This window comes from Seriola aureovittata, chromosome 20, assembly GCF_021018895.1.
Source record: "Seriola aureovittata isolate HTS-2021-v1 ecotype China chromosome 20, ASM2101889v1, whole genome shotgun sequence".
Classification (NCBI taxonomy): Eukaryota; Metazoa; Chordata; class Actinopteri; order Carangiformes; family Carangidae; genus Seriola; species Seriola aureovittata.
This window is the reverse complement of record NC_079383.1, coordinates 3,301,579-3,318,792: the sequence shown is the minus strand read 5'-3', so window position 1 is coordinate 3,318,792 and position 17,214 is coordinate 3,301,579. Positions and strand designations below refer to the sequence as shown.

Below are 17,214 nucleotides of genomic sequence, written 5' to 3'. Positions count from 1 at the left end.
AGCTGCAAGTGTTCCACTTTTTAGAGAGACCTGTAAAGACACCATTACAGTATATATTCACCTACTGAGGATAAAAACACAGAAGTTTTTCTAAATCTTGCTGAGTCCTCTAATTCTTGATATATTCTTAAGGTGATTGTAGGCTGATCTTTAATTGTCTGAATCGTGGTGTTATAATTTAGATCTGAGTCAATGACTACATCAAGATTTCTGGCTTGGATTATGGTCTTTTTAATGTTAGAGACTGAAGCCAAGCACTAACTTTTAATGATTCTTCTTTGGCTCAAGAAACAATTATTTTGTTTTACTGAAGGGAATTTAGTTTTCTGTGAAATGTTTTATGTGTAATTAGTCCATATCCTTCAAATATGATTCAAACCAGGTGATGAATATCTTCAGTTGCCTGTCGAAATTGCTTTTTGTTCAAATTTAGTCATAATAATTTCTTCACTATTATTACCATATACTCTTTTGTGAGAAATTTCAATGAATTTGGAATCAAAAACTGTAAAAAAAAAAAAAAAAAAAAAAAAAAAAAAAATTAATTCTCAATAATGGGGAATCTTCAGGTTTCCCTGGCTGCAATTTGGTGAAATGCAGCAATAAACACTAATATGTCAGATATCATTAAAATGCTTTTAGCCACAAACCTCTGGTTCTCTAGAGAAGCTGCTCAGGGGCAACATAACACCAAAGGTTGAGTCTAAAAGTCTGAAAGTGATGTCAGACTTTTAGATCCAAAAAGCTGTAGAGCACATTGTTGCATGTTTTACAACTTGTAATACATTTATTGTGACAAGGTTGTACTTTGCCCGTTCATTTGCTCCAAGTGATCATTGTTTGAGGCTCAAGTGAAAGCTTTCCCAACTGAACATTATATTCTTTTTACCTTGTATATAAGGCTTATTTGGCATCAGTGTCAATATTCAACTAGAAAATAGCACTTGTTGCATATTAATGTGTATTTTTTGCATACATGTTTTTCTCACAGTTACACATATTTATACCTGAATCAGCTGGTTGAGCAGCTTGATTTCACTGTGGGCTAATTAGTTTTAATTTGACTGGTACATTTTTTTTTAGCTCACTGTTAGTAATGTGTGGTGCAGAGGGCTGGGCCCCAATTTCCCAACGTGTCCCCCCAAAGTAATCTAGGACATAAATGTAGATTGGTTGAATTGTATAACTGATTTCATGCCTTTTCATCAGATCAAAATATTATTTTGGTTATGACAAAGTACCTGAACAAGTAATGATTCCCATCAGCCTCAGCTGCACTTTATATTTAGTGGTAATAGGCAAATGTTAGCATGCTAACATACTAACACAGAATAGATACTGAACATGAAAACATTATGACTACAACATTAGTATTGTCATTGTGAGCATGTCAGCATGCTAACGTTATCATCAGCACAAAGCACAACTGTGCTTTCAAACAGCCTCATGCAGCTGCTAGCATGGCTGCAGACTCTTATTCTTGTATTTTGTTGTCTGAACGTAGGGTTAATAAAACCTTCACCTCTAACCTCCCTCTTTACCCTCTCCTCTCACCGTCTTCCTATAAATGACAATGAAGAACCAACACAGTGACTCTTCCCAGAAAAGTTGTATCGAGGGCAACTGGACTTGGTTGTAGATATTTGAAGACGTTTCATGTCTTATCCAAGAGGCTTTTTAAGACACAGTGAACACAGTGACTCAGCTAACTGTTATCTCTGTCAAGATACACAAAGGCTCCAAGGCTGCAATGGAAAGTCAGCTTTGGCCTACGTGGAGGAAAAATAAAGAAGTCAATTTTGACACACTTTTTTGCTTAAACTATTAAAGCAAAAATCTTGTGCCAACAGAAGCTTCTCCTCCCTCTCCTCTAGGCTCAAGCTAAAGTGTACTGTGGTGACAGCTGTGTTTGAGCCTCCTCGCTGCGGGGTCAGGAGGTCAGACTTGGGATAGTGGTGAGTCTAAAAGCTTTCAGTTCCCATGTCTGTTGACACGCTTCATTGAATAAATGCCCCATCATCCTTCCCGAAAGGTGTCTCTTTACAGGATTAGGCTTTGACAAACATCTCTTTCTTCTGTGGCTGAGGCTCCACCACCCCTGCAGTCACCTACAGCGTCCTGTAATGTTTCACAGGGTGAGGTTCAGAGGATGTGTCCGTCACAGGTCTGGTAACCAATGCCTGCCTTCCCAGCTGTGACATTACCAGTCATGTCCAATGGCAGCAGGTTCAGATGCTACTGTACATCCCATGAGTCACCCCCCGCATTTAAAACCCTGGTTCTGGGGCTCTGCTCCCCCTATAAGGCAAAGCATCACTTCACTGTGGACTGTATTGCATACTTGTGGATAAAAAGAAAAGAAAAAAGTGACAGAAAAAAAATGAAATCAAACACAAAAAAAATATGAATATTATTTAACAAGCCAAGGACTTTTTGTGGAAAAAATCCAAAGAGTTCCCAAAAGCACTTCAAAGGTAAGGATACCTTTAATCATAGCAGGAAGATGGGATTATAGAAATGTGTATGAATTCAATGAATTTAATATGGAATGGTTTGATCAGTTTATATGAGTTGGATATGGACTTGCATGTGGACTTTTTTTTCCAGGAATTTTTTTTTTTTTTTGCACAAATACTTAGGAGAGGACATGGAGACACTGCTGCTGACTCTGCTTGGACTTCAGACAGTGATGGGAATGGGGTAAGTATGATTCAGACCAGTCAAAGCAGGATTTAGCGCATTTTAAACACCGTATAAAGTATCTGGGAGGAGAGACAAGGAAGATGAGAAAGACTATGCAGAGAGATAAATGTGGCCATGAAGTCATGAGGATGATTCACTTGTCTGAATGTAGCCTACAGATCACAGTGTTAACTGTGGTTAAAGTCATGGTAAATTAATTTTACAATAATGTTTCTTCGAGTGCAAGTGCTCATTTTAACCCAGTTTTTGTTAGAAATACTTGCCACAGTAGATATTTAGAGTTAAAAACTCTAGTCAGACTTTGTGTTGAAGATGAAGTGGTTAAGGTTTGTGTGAGTACTCTGGGTTTTCTATAAAATTCCTGGACCTTGAGTCAAGTACAAGTACCTTTGAATTAGATTCATAAGCTTCTGCTGGGCATGGTTTCAATAAGGGGCTTGCATGCCATATTATTACATTAGTATTACATGGTTACTGATAATATTTTAATACTAATTCCAATGTGGTTTTATGAAGGAACCTAATTGAAGTTTATTCTTAACTGAGGAACTGAGGACCTTGGGTCAAGTGCAAGTATCTTTGTGCACACCACTGCACCTGAACACAGAGGCTTAGCGAGGAAATTAAATCTATTTATCACATTCCAGACACTGGTGCGAACACATGGTGGAGGAGAGAGTGGAGAGAGTCCTGTCCCCACGTCTACAGCTTGAAGTGAACTGCTCTGAGGTTTATCAGTACAACACCCGGGATTGGAGGCTAGACGTGGACAGGATGCGTGTCAAGCATGGAGGTGACGACGGCATCGCACTCTACTACAAACAGCAGGGGCCCAAGGCTTCCTGCTTCTTGTACAAGTAAGTGGAAAGCTGAATGACTTTCAATCTTTTGACTTTGACATACAGTGTTATGTATATACTGACTTTCACCTGATGTGTCTGCCCTCCTCAGACCCCCAGAGATGGAGAGCAAGATGGTGAACAAGACAGTGAGGGCATGCTGTGAGGGCTGGGGCGGCCCACACTGCTCTGAGGGTGAGGACAAGAAACCAACAGATCAGTTCCATGTACATTATGCATGCATCATGCTTCCTGTACATGTGAAATGAGACACTGCACCATCAGTAGTGAAATTCCAAATACAGATTTGCTGATAAACAAAATATTAAATCATTATCTACAAATCGGTAGAAATGTTAAAATAGAACCAATCTGATCTTTTGTATAGTGGTATATGTTCAAACTTAGACAGGACAGTAAAAATGATATGACTTTACTGCTTATTTCTTTTATGCTCTAAAATATTGTATATTTTCCAAACATTGGTTGTTGGTGTTGTCAGGCTCATTTTCATTTAATCGCACATAAGAAGTGATTACAAATCACTATAACATAATAGAATAAAAACAACCTAACAGTGATTTATCACTAGTTTCTTTATAGACTCAAAACTTTTTAAGCAACTATTGTGAATCTGAGAAAATCCACCTTTATACATGCCGGAAAATTTCCTTTGCATGTCTCTGACCCTTCTCCTCTCTATCCTTTTTCAAACCTAATCTTTCTGTTGTCTTCCTCCCAGGTGTGGGCGTGCGCGGTCAGTGCTACTCTACGTGGAGTTGTGAGGAATTCCCCGGTATTCATAACTCCTCCCTTATGTCCTTGGAGCAGTGCTGCAGCAGCCTATGGGGACTGACATGGAGAAACGCCTCTGACCAGACCTGCTTGTCTTGCACCTACACTCTCCTTCCTGGTCAGAAAACACTAGTCCTTGATTTGGTGCTCATTCTCTAAATCCCCCTGCATCTCTCTCTGATACTCTTTATCTTCATCAAGACATCAATGTTTGTATTTCATATTACTACAACACTATAAGTACTATATGAATCATTTATACTACTTCTCCCTCCTCTCTCCCTTGTCTCCAGACTCCCAGTCTTCCCCACTGGTGCGTAGTGGTCTGCTGGGTAGCGCCAGGGTGCCACAGGGTTCGGCCACTTGCATGTCCTGGGGGGGAGCCCACTACCGCACTTTTGACAGGAAGCACTTCCACTTCCAGGGCAGCTGCACTTACCTGCTGGCCTCATCTACTGATGGGACATGGGCGGTCTACATCAGCACAGTCTGTGATGGGAGAGGAGACTGCAGTAAGGTATGAGACATGGCAGATTCCACCGCTGATGGAGTTGATAAAGCGTTGTGGAGCTTAGTTGGGGGCCAGTGAAATCCAGTTTATCTTGTAACTTTGATTATGATTTGCCATTGTGCAATAAGACAATATAATGGAAATATTTGCTAACTGGTTGTTGTCTTTCTCAGGCTATAAAGATGATGCTGGGTCTAGACTTGGTCTCCGTTCTTCACAGTAACTTGACACTGAACAGCCGTATTGTTCCAAATGGAGAACCTCTTTTCCAAAATGGTAAATTGATGTCACTAAAGTTTCATTTCTAATCTGATATTGTTAACCAGGAAAGTCTAGGTTCAAATAATATAAAATCCCCCTTATGCTTTTGTTGTATCATGACACAGATTGGTATCTGTACTGAACCAAGTACACTTAAATAAAGAAATAGACTTTAATCCATTTAAAACATAAAACAAACTTTATTTTTTCAAGAGTGCAATGTAAATTAAGTGTCTTTTATGTTGACCAATTCCCTGTGTTCATCCAGTTTAAATACCTACAAGCAGAGCATTGTTGGGTTTATCTCTACTGGCAATAATTTACAGCATTTTTACATTATCTCCTAATATTGCATGACTTCATATCCATTGTCTAAGTAACTGGATGGATGGATGGATGGAAATACTCTTCACTGACCTTACAAAAATAAAATGCTGTAGATGAACAACCATATTTATTTTATCCTCCTTACAGGAGTGAGTGTTCATTGGCTGGGGGACTTTGTGTTTGTGGAGAGTGGCCTGGGTGTGAGAGTAAAGTTTGACATGGCCAATACGGTCTACCTGACAGTGACCGCCGAGCACCTGGCGTCCACCAGGGGGCTCTGTGGAGTCTACAACAACAACGCTGATGGTGAGATAAGCGCATTAAACACCAGCTCATGCCGTACCTGAAATCATTTTTGTAATGACATTATTTCGAGATCACAAGAAATCATTTGTGTTTGTTACTTTTCAGACCTAATTGAGGTTTTTTGGCTTAGTGGTATTTTGTGCAAATACCACATTTTGTGCAAATCAGATGAACTAGGCTTAATTACAACCGTAAATAGCAGTGACTCAACATTACATGACAGTCATTTGTGACAAGCTTAGTAAATTTCCCATATTCGGCTACTGTGCCTCTCATCTGTGAACCATTTTGTGAGACTGGAAACTAAACGTTAGTGTATTCTGTTTTGGTCTCTGATCAGTGATTGGTTTGGGTTTAACTTGACTCACCTAAACCCTAATAACTACTGTGCAGATGTAACAGGGTATTTGTTTCTTCTATTATAGATGATTTTACCACAATGGGTGGAACTGTGTCCCAGTTCGCCGCCAGCTTCGGCAACTCATGGAAAGTTCCTGACCATCAGAATGAAGTAATGTCCTGAATACACTGAGTATTTCCCTTTTTTTTTCAATATTATACTTTTTTGTTAACAATTATTTATTTTTCTCTATAAGTTGTTTTAAGTAATTATTAAAAATGCATTTTTGAGATGCACCTTCAGTAATTGAGTCTCTCTGTGTCCCACGCTTCCCTCAGGGCTGCAGCGATGCAGCTGAGCTCGGTCACAGCTGCGATGTCTCAGGAGACATTGCTTTGCGTAGGCAGGCAGAATCTGTGTGTCATCGACTCCTAGAAAACCCCTTCAAACACTGCCACCCCCAGGTCAGACACCCCTGATATTTACTGTATCAGTCACTAGGCGTTACCACTGTTTGCCAACTCACCAGATCCCATGGTCCATTTTGACACTAAGATACAAAGAGATTTTTTAATCTAATTTGTTTGAAAGCCAAGCCTGTAAATTTGTGTAATGAGCTGTAAATCAAAAAGCTCCTCAGAGTAAATGATTTGCCGGATATCAGTTGTTAAAGCAGTTCCAAGAAATGGGTTTCACTGATGTGAGCCATGGGACTGTTTTAAAGACAAATGACTCATGCAAAGCAGAATGAAATGAGTAGTTTTAGTTCATGACACATTCAGCAGGTATTACCATGCACTTAGAGTTGCACAATTCTGGTTATTAGGAATTTATGAATTTAGGTATTGGCTTTACTTCAGTCATTATTTATACTTATAACATAATGTAATATATAATGTGCATGTTTGCATATCCTGTTCATGTGCTTTGTAAAGGTTTTCCCCATACCTGTTAATCAATGAACACAAAAAATAATTCATACATATCCATAATCAATACTGTGCATTTCTATTGTTTATGCACAGGATTTGTACATTTCTGACTTTTACATGTTATTTGATGCAGGTTCACAGTTAAAAGTGTTATGTTTGTGTGTCTGTGTCTTTCAGCTGGACCCAGCAGCATACATCGACACCTGTCTGTACCTGTACTGCAGCCTGCCACCCAAAGAGAGGGACGGGGCAGTTTGTGACACTCTGGCCAGCTACGCCCGAGAGTGTGCCCAACAGCATGTCATCATAATGTGGAGGACAGCCACCCTTTGTGGTAATATCATCGTTTGGGCAACCTGTTGGTTCAGCTGGATAAGGTTTTAAAATAGACACATGGCATTTATGGTAAAACACACACACTGTCTGGGTTTAGTTTTTCTGTCCAATTGTCATCATAAAGTCTCCTCACGTTATTCTGAGCTGCAGCGATGGAATAAGAGCGTAAAAGCATCAACACTGTCAGGAATCCTGTTGGGAATGAAAGAATATTTATGGTAGAATGCAGCTATAACCATCATTTTGTAGTTATTTTGTGTCATAAACCCTCCCTCAGTTTGTTAAAAGCTTTTAAAACCAGAACGACACATGGAAATCCTGAAACCACAGAATGATTCCACTGATTTATAAATATATAATAAATATAGTATAATATATATAAATATTATAAAAATATCGCAAATCTAAACTATCAAAAGGTAGATTAAGTATGACATTATCAATGCCAAAATCAACTATAACGATTGGAGCATGAATTAAGCCGCATTAAATACAAACACAAAACAAAGCTTTAAGTGAAAACTCTGACTAGATATAAATCAAGACACGATAATTCCACAAAACTGATCCCACAACCTTTGCTCTGAACACCTTTTACACCTGTCATGACCCCGATGACCATTCTGCTACCTGTGAGGAGCAACTGGGAATCCCACAGGACAGCATCAATGCCCACCCTCTGGAAAACAATCTCCATCGCACCAGTACTCAAGATACCCTGTCCCTCAGAACCCAACCACCCGACCAGCTGAACTCACTTCAATAACCATGAAAGGCCTGAAAAAACTGATCTGCACACCATCTTGACACATCTGATTCCTGACCCAGTTAGAAAATCGAGGACAGAGGATGCTGTATCACATGCCTTGCACTTGCAATAGTAAATGATACTGATATATATGGGTTGGGACTTTTTCCTCCTATTTTTTCTGTCTCTCCAGGTCGCGTCTGTCCCAGAGGTCAGGTGTTTTCGGACTGTGTGTCCTCCTGTCCCCCCAGCTGTGCTTCCCCGCAACCCCCAGGGCCTGCTGCAGCCGTTGGCCAGTGCAGGGAGGAGTGTGTGGGGGGTTGTGAGTGTCCGCCAGGCCTCTACCTTCACCAGGGACTCTGTCTAAAAAGAGACGATTGTCCTTGTTTCCATCGCAGACGCACCTACCAGTCAGGAGACAGGATACAGCAGAGATGCAACACCTGGTGAGGGTGAACTGTGTGTTTGATTCATTTCTACACCTCTCTTATCTCTACTTTCCCTTTAACACCACCCATTTTTCTTTTTCACCCTAATCCTCCCAGCGTGTGCCGAGCAGGCCAGTGGCAGTGCACTGGGGAGAAGTGCGCAGCCCAATGCAGCCTGATGGGGGCGCTACAGGTGACCACCTTTGACAAAAAGAGGTATTCACTACAGTGCGGAGGCTGTCCGTTCACTGCTGTAGAGGTGAGACATCAAATGCAGCCATTGGTAAATGAAATATTAAGGTGCATTTGTATATGTGGTAGCCACTTCTCCTTTGTGCTTAAGCTCTGTGTGTGTTCAGGACTTTGTTGACAGGAAGCTTGTGGTGAATGTGCGCTGTGTGGAGTGTACAGCAGGAGGAGGCCTGGGTTGTCTAAGGGAGATGTCAGTCACAGCACTTCGCACCACAGTCACCATCACAGACACTGGTGAGTTCGTTCAACACTCTTGCCTGACGACTCGTTCCTTGTTAGTACTGCAAACCTCAGTACACGCTGAAGTTTTAAATATCCCTGGATCGGCTGGATCTGGTGAAAATGTCTATGTTTTCACCATATTAATCAATATTTGTTTAATTAACAATGGATCAAATGACTATTTAGTGCCTCTCAGCTCATTGTTTTGATTTTACACCTTACAACTTTATGGTTCTGGTTTACGCCTACTGCTCCCATCAACCTTGTTTCCAGTAGAAACAGGCAGCTGTTTCCAGAAAATTGGAAGTAATAAATTAATGCTGCTTTACACTTGAATGCAGCATTTATATCCAATAATTCTCAACTAAACTTTTGAATAATTAATTTACTGATATTTTTGCAAGGGAAAAATAAAAATTATCTTAATATTAGAAAAATTATGTGTATATTTGAAAAATCAACAAAAAACATTTAATTTAATGTAAGACTATAAGTCCTATGAGTCCTAAAGCTGTCTTACTCACTACTGTGAGAAGTCTTCACTTTGAATGTGTTCACTGGCTTCTGATTGCTTACAGTTGATATTGGTACTTCCAGGTACAGTGACATTGAACGGCCAGAGAGAGGCGTTGCCTGTGGTGACAGGGGACCTAGTTGTGCGTAGGGCCTCTTCTTCATTTCTCCTAATCCAGACCTTTGGAGCCCAGCTACTCTGGTACCTAGATGGACCTTTAGCCCTCATCACTTTGCAACCTGGATTTGCAAACAAGGTGATTCTTACATCTCATATGGTTCATTCACTGGTGCCATTTTGGACCCCCAGCTGAAACAAACTTAAGTGCAGGATGTGCACCTTCACATTCTGAAAATAGTTCAAACTGGAGATGCACTTGTGCCGTTTTAAATCATGCTGCACTAAATTTAGCTACAAGAGACTCAAATTGTATTTAATTTGTATTCAAGGTGCGAGGCCTGTGTGGAACACTGACCTGGAACCAGCATGATGATTTTACTACCCCAGAAGGAGACGTGGAGAACAGTGTGTCATCCTTTGCAGGGAAATTCACATCAGAGCGCTGTACTCTACCTGGAGGAGCTCCGCCTGACCCCTGCACCACATACACCCAGAGGAGATACTACGCAGAGACGGTGTGCTCCGTAATCCACAGCGCTGTCTTTAAGGTAGTGTGTATGGAGTGTGTTAAATCTCCTGCTATCTCAGGAGTGAGTTCGTCTTCATCTGTCTCCCTCTCTTATTCACACCTGCACCTCCCTCTGTAATCCATTAGGTTTGTCATGACGTGGTGGAGAGGGAGCCCTATTTCCGTCTCTGTCTGTCGGAGGTTTGTGGCTGCGCTCCACAGAAGGCCTGTCACTGCACCGTCCTCACTGCCTACGCCCGACACTGTGCTCAGGAGGGCGTTGCAGTCCAGTGGCGCAACCACACCTTCTGCCGTAAGTCAGAATGCCATTGGCTAAGTGGTGATTGAGATGTCTACAGATGTCTGAGTGCAGTCAGGGGAAGAGTGATCATCTACTGCATTCATTTGGTTTGTTTGTTCATTCATCTGCCATATGAGTAATCTCAATCATCACTGATAGGCTTTTGAATGGTCCAAGACATAACAAGTGCAGGACACAACTGTGGCATTTCCTAAGGTGCAGGGTGACATGACCTGGACCTGAGTCAGACTTTGACATCAGACACAAGAAAGACTTACAGTATAACATGACTTTGAATTTACCAACATCACTAACTAGTGACTTCACTTGGACTTGGATTTGATCCCCTCCACCAGCAGCAGCAGCAGCAGCAGTATATACAGAGACAGCTTAGCTTATCCAGAGTTATCAATAGGGAACTGATGTCAGAAGTCAAAGTTAGTGGGATGTCTGTGTTGCTCATCTGTTTTAACAATGTTGGCAGCTGTACTTTAGAAGATATAAAGCTTTAATCAGGAACTTGTGTCCATGTGCACACTCTCATGTGGGAACTACAAAAACATTTTACACTGGCACTAAAAATCCCTTGACAGAATTTAGTGACCTTTAGGTTTTAACCTTTAAAGCAATAATCACAAACTACACCAAGCTTATTTGCCATTTTCAAAACCTTTCCTATTCACCTGTCTCCACAGCTCCCCAGTGTTCAGGGGGTCAGGTGTACCAGGAGTGTGGTCGTGCATGCGGGGGCTCCTGTTCAGACCTGTGGCAGGGCTGGAGTTGTGATGACGGTGGTGGGATGGGCCTTAGGATGTGTGTTCCAGGTTGCCAGTGCCAACCGGGACTAGTGCAGGACCACCAGAGCCAGTGTGTGCCCATCACCATGTGCCCATGTGTGCAAGAAGACAAGATTTACCAGCCTGGGGCTGTCATCCAGAATAACTGTAATACATGGTATGTTGTATAGAAGAGCCTGTTTTTGTTACACGTATTTTGAATATTTTGACTAACACTGTTTGTCTTAGGTTTAAAATATTTATTCAATCAGGTTGTGCTGGAACCTGTGCAATCAAAAAAATAAAAGGCCACTCTGACTTCAGCTGAAACCACAGTTGAAAGTTTTCTGGTCCCTTAAGTTAAATATTAACAGCGTTGCACAGATGCAATACTCTTGCAATAAAGGACAGCAGACATACTAAACCTGTCGAAAGAAAACATTATGGTAGAGGTAAATTCAGTACAATCTCTTTGTGGCCCAGTTGTGTGGATGATGATATTTTACAGCACATCGTAAAAAAGGACCTTCCTTTTATAGTTATCTGCATGCTGCTTTTATCATGTGGTAGTTGTGATAAAAGAGTGAGTAAGCATGTTTTCTCCATTGTGTGTAGAACACAGCTTTGATGCATCTACAAGATAATCTCTCGGTACAGTTTCACAAGCATGGTTCTGTTTGAATAAGATCGCGTGGGCTTAAGTCGCTGAAATAGACAGTTCTGTTGAATATACAGTTTAGTCTTCAAAACATGAACAAATCTGTCAGTGTTTGTCTTTGAGGACAATACTAAAGGCCAAAGATCACAGAGACATAATGTTTTTATGTGCTTATGTTTTGTGTCAAATCATTATTTATTTGATTAGACTTTTGTTATTTGATTGCATTATCCTGTTAGTATGGGAAAGTATTTTCTAGTTGTTTTTTGAGACCAACTGTGTGCGCCCAGTGATAGCATTCAGGATAATTGTTTACAGCCTGGTACAAAAAGCGGTTTTAGTCTCTATAATTAATTTCCCCCTTCATGACAACTGTACAGGGGTGAAATTTTATATAAATGACCAATTAAAATTTTTATTAAGGCTTAAAGTTCTGCAGTAGCAGCAGTGCAACATTTTGGATACCAACTGCCGTAAAACACCATAGAAGAAGAACAAGTTAGGGTAATTGAGGGCGCGGCCCCTTTAAGTGACAGGTGGGTGGGGTCACAGTCCGCTAACCGTCAAACGGTTAGGTGCCTCAGCGAATTGGGATTACTTAGCGTTACCTTTCCTTCGTGCTGGTGATGCCTTCTGTACTATTTTTCAAGTAAATATCAGACAAATAAGTGAAGTGAGTGATTTTTTAACAGGTATTGGTGTCTGGCTCACTATACAGGCTTGTTAGTTTAGCTCGTTGACTAGCTAATTAGCCAGCAAATTAGTTAGCCTTGGGTTAGCCACCGACCAAGACGCCCAGATGTGCTAACGATGCTAAAGGCAATAAGCATATGCTCACCACAGTTATTAAACCTCGGCTCCACACACGCCCCACCTATTTGCCCATCTTTTGGATTAGTTTGCCGGGAGTTATGTGGAGTTAGGCACTGACAAGATGGCAACAAAGGAGGAGGTTTCTTCAAAACCGCCCCTTAGAAAACCTATGCGTGACGTCACGTCATGTCCATCTTTTTATTCAGTCTGTGCAATGAGTATAATGTGTGTTTGAATGACTGAAACTGCCCTTGTGTATGACAGCATGTTTTTCACAGTGAGTCCCTGGTGATGTAAGAGCTCTAATGAAATCTCTCTATGTTCCTGCTCCCTGCTACAGGATAGGTTGATTTCATTGCGTCTCTTCACCACATAACTGCAAAGATCATCACTCAGAGTCATCTGTTGCATTACAGTAGTACTAGACCAGTACTAGTACTAGATTTGTCTCAGTCCAGTTATATTGTATGTGTTCGTGTGTTTCTGTGGCCTGCTTTTTCCTTTTTGTACATGACTCACTATCATTGTGTTGTAATTGTCGAGTTATGTACCTGCACTGACCATTGACCTGATTAACTGCTATCATGAAAAGTGAAATTTGTATTGGACAATTATTACACTCATATAAAGTATGACGTGCAGTACATTCATTCACCTTGAATGACAAGCCTTGGCTGGGTATACCAGTGATATGATTTTAATTACACCTCTTAGCACATTTTGTTGTTGCTTCATCACATTTTACAGCTACTGTGTAGAGTTTTGTAACAGTCAAGTGAAAATTTATTGATCCATTGTAAACTTTTAGTATCTTGCTCAAGGGCACTTTTGCACATTAGAACTCCAATTCCACTTTGGTTTACTTATTGCCTAGTGATATTTCAATATAAAGCTTGATTTTTGTAGAAGTATACTCATTAATTACAGTAATACCTGTCAGTTGACGTCAGTGCCCACTCTGCTCACTCTCCTCTTCCCTTTGCAGTGTGTGTGAGCAGGGGCTTTTTAACTGCACTCAAGAGAGCTGTGAGAAGGTGAACCCATGTCCAAGCTCTCTGATCTACTCTCCACGCTCCTGCCTCCTCACCTGCTCCAGTTTGGATCCCCCTGGTCAACAACAAGGGTCCAGTGTCGGGCAGTCGAGCTGCAAAGAGCCTCTGTCTGGCTGTGTCTGTCCCCAAGGAACTGTCCTACTAGTGGGTGGAAACTCAAATTTTGTTCTCTGAATGTGTATTGGACATCCTTTTGAAATGTGAAATGTTGAAACTACAGACCATTTTCACAACTTTTGACTTGTAGTAGTTAATGTCATTAGCTTCTTTTTACATCGCAGTGTTCTAGTTAGCCAGGCAGAAAGCCAATGCAATACTCAGATGCAGCTGGAAGTGAGGTTGATGAAGCAGTCAAACTGAACCAGAACAGTAAATTTGTGTGTAGAAAACCAATTCAATAAACCTAAGGGAGCCAGACGGAGGCTAAAGCTAATGTTAGAGATGATCTACTGAGTTGGTGGGTTTGTCACAACGACTGACACTATTGACACAGTTTCTTCCTGCTATCCTGTGTTAGAGGTTTAGCATTACTGAGAGCTATCCTTGTACTTAACTAGCTAGCTCAAGCTGTAGTACTTTTAGTCTCAATAGTACCTTTATCATCCCAGCTAGCAAGAAATATGAGGGCCACTCTTGTGTCGAAGCGTGTTCCCCCTTTTCCCTCGCGTTAGTGTTTCCTGTAGTGCCCCCCTCTGTGGTTGTGGCTATAGCTTCAGTTGGGTTATGGTCAGGCTTAGCAGAGAGAACTGGTTGGGGTTAGAGAAAAGGTTAAACTCAGGTTAAGGTAAGAGGTAACACATATTGACTTCGACACAATACCAGCTCTGAGAGAAGCCAGGAAGAGTTTGTTTCTCGCATCACGCACCTGCTGAGGTGTGATTGTGGTTTTACTAAAAGGATTTAATATGAGTGGATTGTACAGCTGAAATTCAGCCTTGAGTAGTCTGCAGGTTTTGCTGGTGTTTCTGTACAGTGCTAAGAATGCAAGCAACTGCCCCCTAATATTGTTATTCAAAGAAACTCCCAATATATCACCTCACTTAGCTCTTGATTACTTATATAATATATAATATATATAATAAATTAATTGAAATTAAAGTCTGTCAGCGTACTGTGCCTTATTTGGCAGAAGTAAGGGAGAGGCTGAAGCCAACAAAGATGGAGGTGTTCAGTAGTGAAGTAGTGAGGTGATAGATATTTCTTTGGTGCGTCATGCAAAATGATAAGAAAACTGATTAGAAATCTAGAGTTTTTAAAAAGCCAGCTCAGCTTAGTTTATTGTAAAAAGTTTCATTAAATATTAAATGTATTGTTATATATCAGGAGTATGATTATAACCGAAGAAACCCATTTCTATTGGAATGGAGTTTGCCTTTTGCCTGCCTTCAAGCTTACACATGAAATCATTGTGACCTTCATGCAGTTGGAATTCTGTCTGATAGTCATTTTATTTAGCTCTAGGTCGTCGTCAGATAAGACATCAAAAAGGGTTAATTATATCTGATGAATTAAGTAAAGTTTTGACTACTGTCTTCTGGTTTACTCCAGGGTGATCGCTGTGTTCTCCCAGATGAGTGTCCATGTCACCATAATGGTCGACTTTACTACAGCAATGACACCATCACTAAAGACTGCAACACATGGTAATGTATGCAGTTGTCTCATTGCACATCAAATCACTTCAGCATTTCTTTATCTCACCTACACTTAATTCTTTCCTGCAGTGTGTGTAAGGAGCGCCGCTGGCACTGCAGCCAGTCTGCTTGTGCTGGTGTGTGCGTTGCAACTGGGGATCCACACTATGTAACATTTGATGGCCGCTGTTACTCTTTCCTGGGTGACTGCCAGTACGTGTTAGCAAGGGAGATCAGTGGTTTGTTCAGTGTCACAGCGGAGAATGTGCCTTGCGGGAGCACCGGGGTCACCTGCACAAAGTCGGTCACCCTCAGCCTGGGAAACACCATCATACACCTGCTGAGAGGTAGGTGTTATGGGGGAAGCAGAGGCCAGATGATGTCAAGTTGACGGCTTATGAGCATCACAGACTTTCCTTTAGGAAATAGTTGCTTGAGATAAGCTGTCTTGTGTCTGTCATTTAGGTAAGGCTGTGACAGTAAACGGGATGCCAGTTACGCTGCCAAAGTCCTACAGTGGCAGTGGTCTGACTTTGGAAAGGGCTGGGATGTTTGTGTCCCTCTCCTCCCGACTCGGGGTCACTCTGCTGTGGGATGGGGGTAGGACAAAACTACATCAGCTTTTATTTTTATTATTGCCAAAAATATATATATTTTTTTTTTACATTTTCACACTGAACTTTATCCATAATTATTATAGATATTTACAGTGCACTGCTTACATCTTTGGCTTTAGATACAAGTTAAATAACAAACCAGTGGTCATGTTGTCATTCCACATTATTTCCAGGTATGCGTGTGTATGTGCGTCTGGCTGCCCATCTGCGGGGTCAGGTTGGGGGCCTGTGCGGTAACTTTGACGGGGATACAGAGAACGACTTCACAACACGGCAGGGCATCGTGGAGTCTACAGCTGAGCTGTTTGGAAACTCCTGGAAGGTCAGCCCCTCCTGCCCTGACGTGGCAGATCAGGACCTCCGAGATCCCTGTGCGGTAAGTTCAATACAGACACCATGCGCATTCACACACACACGGACATTTGCAGGAACAGTAGAGTTGGACCTACTTACTGACATTGACACTGTTGCAAATCTAGTTTTGATGAGATCCTGTCCTTTGCTCTGTCTCTCGTACACACAGCAAAAGCAAACTAACCTCTCTCTCTTTGTTTTCTTCAGCTGAACTTGCACAGAGTGACATGGGCAAGGAAAAGGTGTGCAGTCCTGACCCAGGAGCTTTTCTCTCTGTGCCACCCTGAGGTGCCCTTCCAGCAGTATTATGACTGGTGTGTCTTTGATGCTTGTGGGTGAGTGACACCACTTATCTACACAGAGTGTCTCGAAATTATCTTTTAAAAAGGTGTAATCTACTGTTTATATAGCAATTCAACTACAGGAACTTACTAACCTGTAACTGATTTTTTTACAGCTGAATTTGTTCTGCTTTTGCTTCCACCATCTTCTTCCTGATTTCCAGACAGTTTCTGTCTTCACATTTAACTACAACAAACACAACAACATAGCAGTATGCATGCTGGTACAGAAACAAAAACAGCCTTACTAGTGGTAACAGATTGTACAGGTTTCCTTTCACTGATGTTTTTTTCTTGAAACTTTTTTTCGCACTGCAATACTGTGGATGTGTACTGTTGATAGTATTTTACTGGTGTATGTGTGTGTGTGCGTTTCAGCTGTGACTCAGGTGGGGACTGTGAATGTCTCTGCACAGCCATTGCTGCCTATGCTGAGGAGTGTAACCGCCGAGGGATCTACATCCGCTGGAGGTCCCAGGAGCTCTGTCGTATGTTGTGCACACACTGAATTTTAAACACAAGCACA

General features: G+C 41.4%; 1 protein-coding gene across 1 annotated transcript in view; it reads left to right on the top strand.

The window, feature by feature from the left end:
- Positions 1-2,611: 2,611 nt before the first annotated feature.
- sspo (SCO-spondin) overlaps positions 2,612-17,214 on the top strand; it is a 71,358-nt gene continuing 56,755 nt past the window's right edge. The window contains 24 exon segments of the mRNA XM_056363746.1: positions 2,612-2,700; positions 3,351-3,560; positions 3,655-3,737; positions 4,285-4,455; positions 4,631-4,854; positions 5,022-5,124; positions 5,584-5,742; positions 6,168-6,253; positions 6,421-6,546; positions 7,192-7,348; positions 8,292-8,544; positions 8,644-8,785; positions 8,886-9,012; positions 9,598-9,770; positions 9,964-10,182; positions 10,290-10,455; positions 11,139-11,397; positions 13,676-13,886; positions 15,291-15,385; positions 15,467-15,723; positions 15,842-15,976; positions 16,167-16,369; positions 16,555-16,682; positions 17,067-17,176. Coding sequence (XP_056219721.1) covers positions 2,648-2,700; positions 3,351-3,560; positions 3,655-3,737; positions 4,285-4,455; positions 4,631-4,854; positions 5,022-5,124; positions 5,584-5,742; positions 6,168-6,253; positions 6,421-6,546; positions 7,192-7,348; positions 8,292-8,544; positions 8,644-8,785; positions 8,886-9,012; positions 9,598-9,770; positions 9,964-10,182; positions 10,290-10,455; positions 11,139-11,397; positions 13,676-13,886; positions 15,291-15,385; positions 15,467-15,723; positions 15,842-15,976; positions 16,167-16,369; positions 16,555-16,682; positions 17,067-17,176 — 3,850 coding nt within the window. The 5' untranslated portion in view covers positions 2,612-2,647.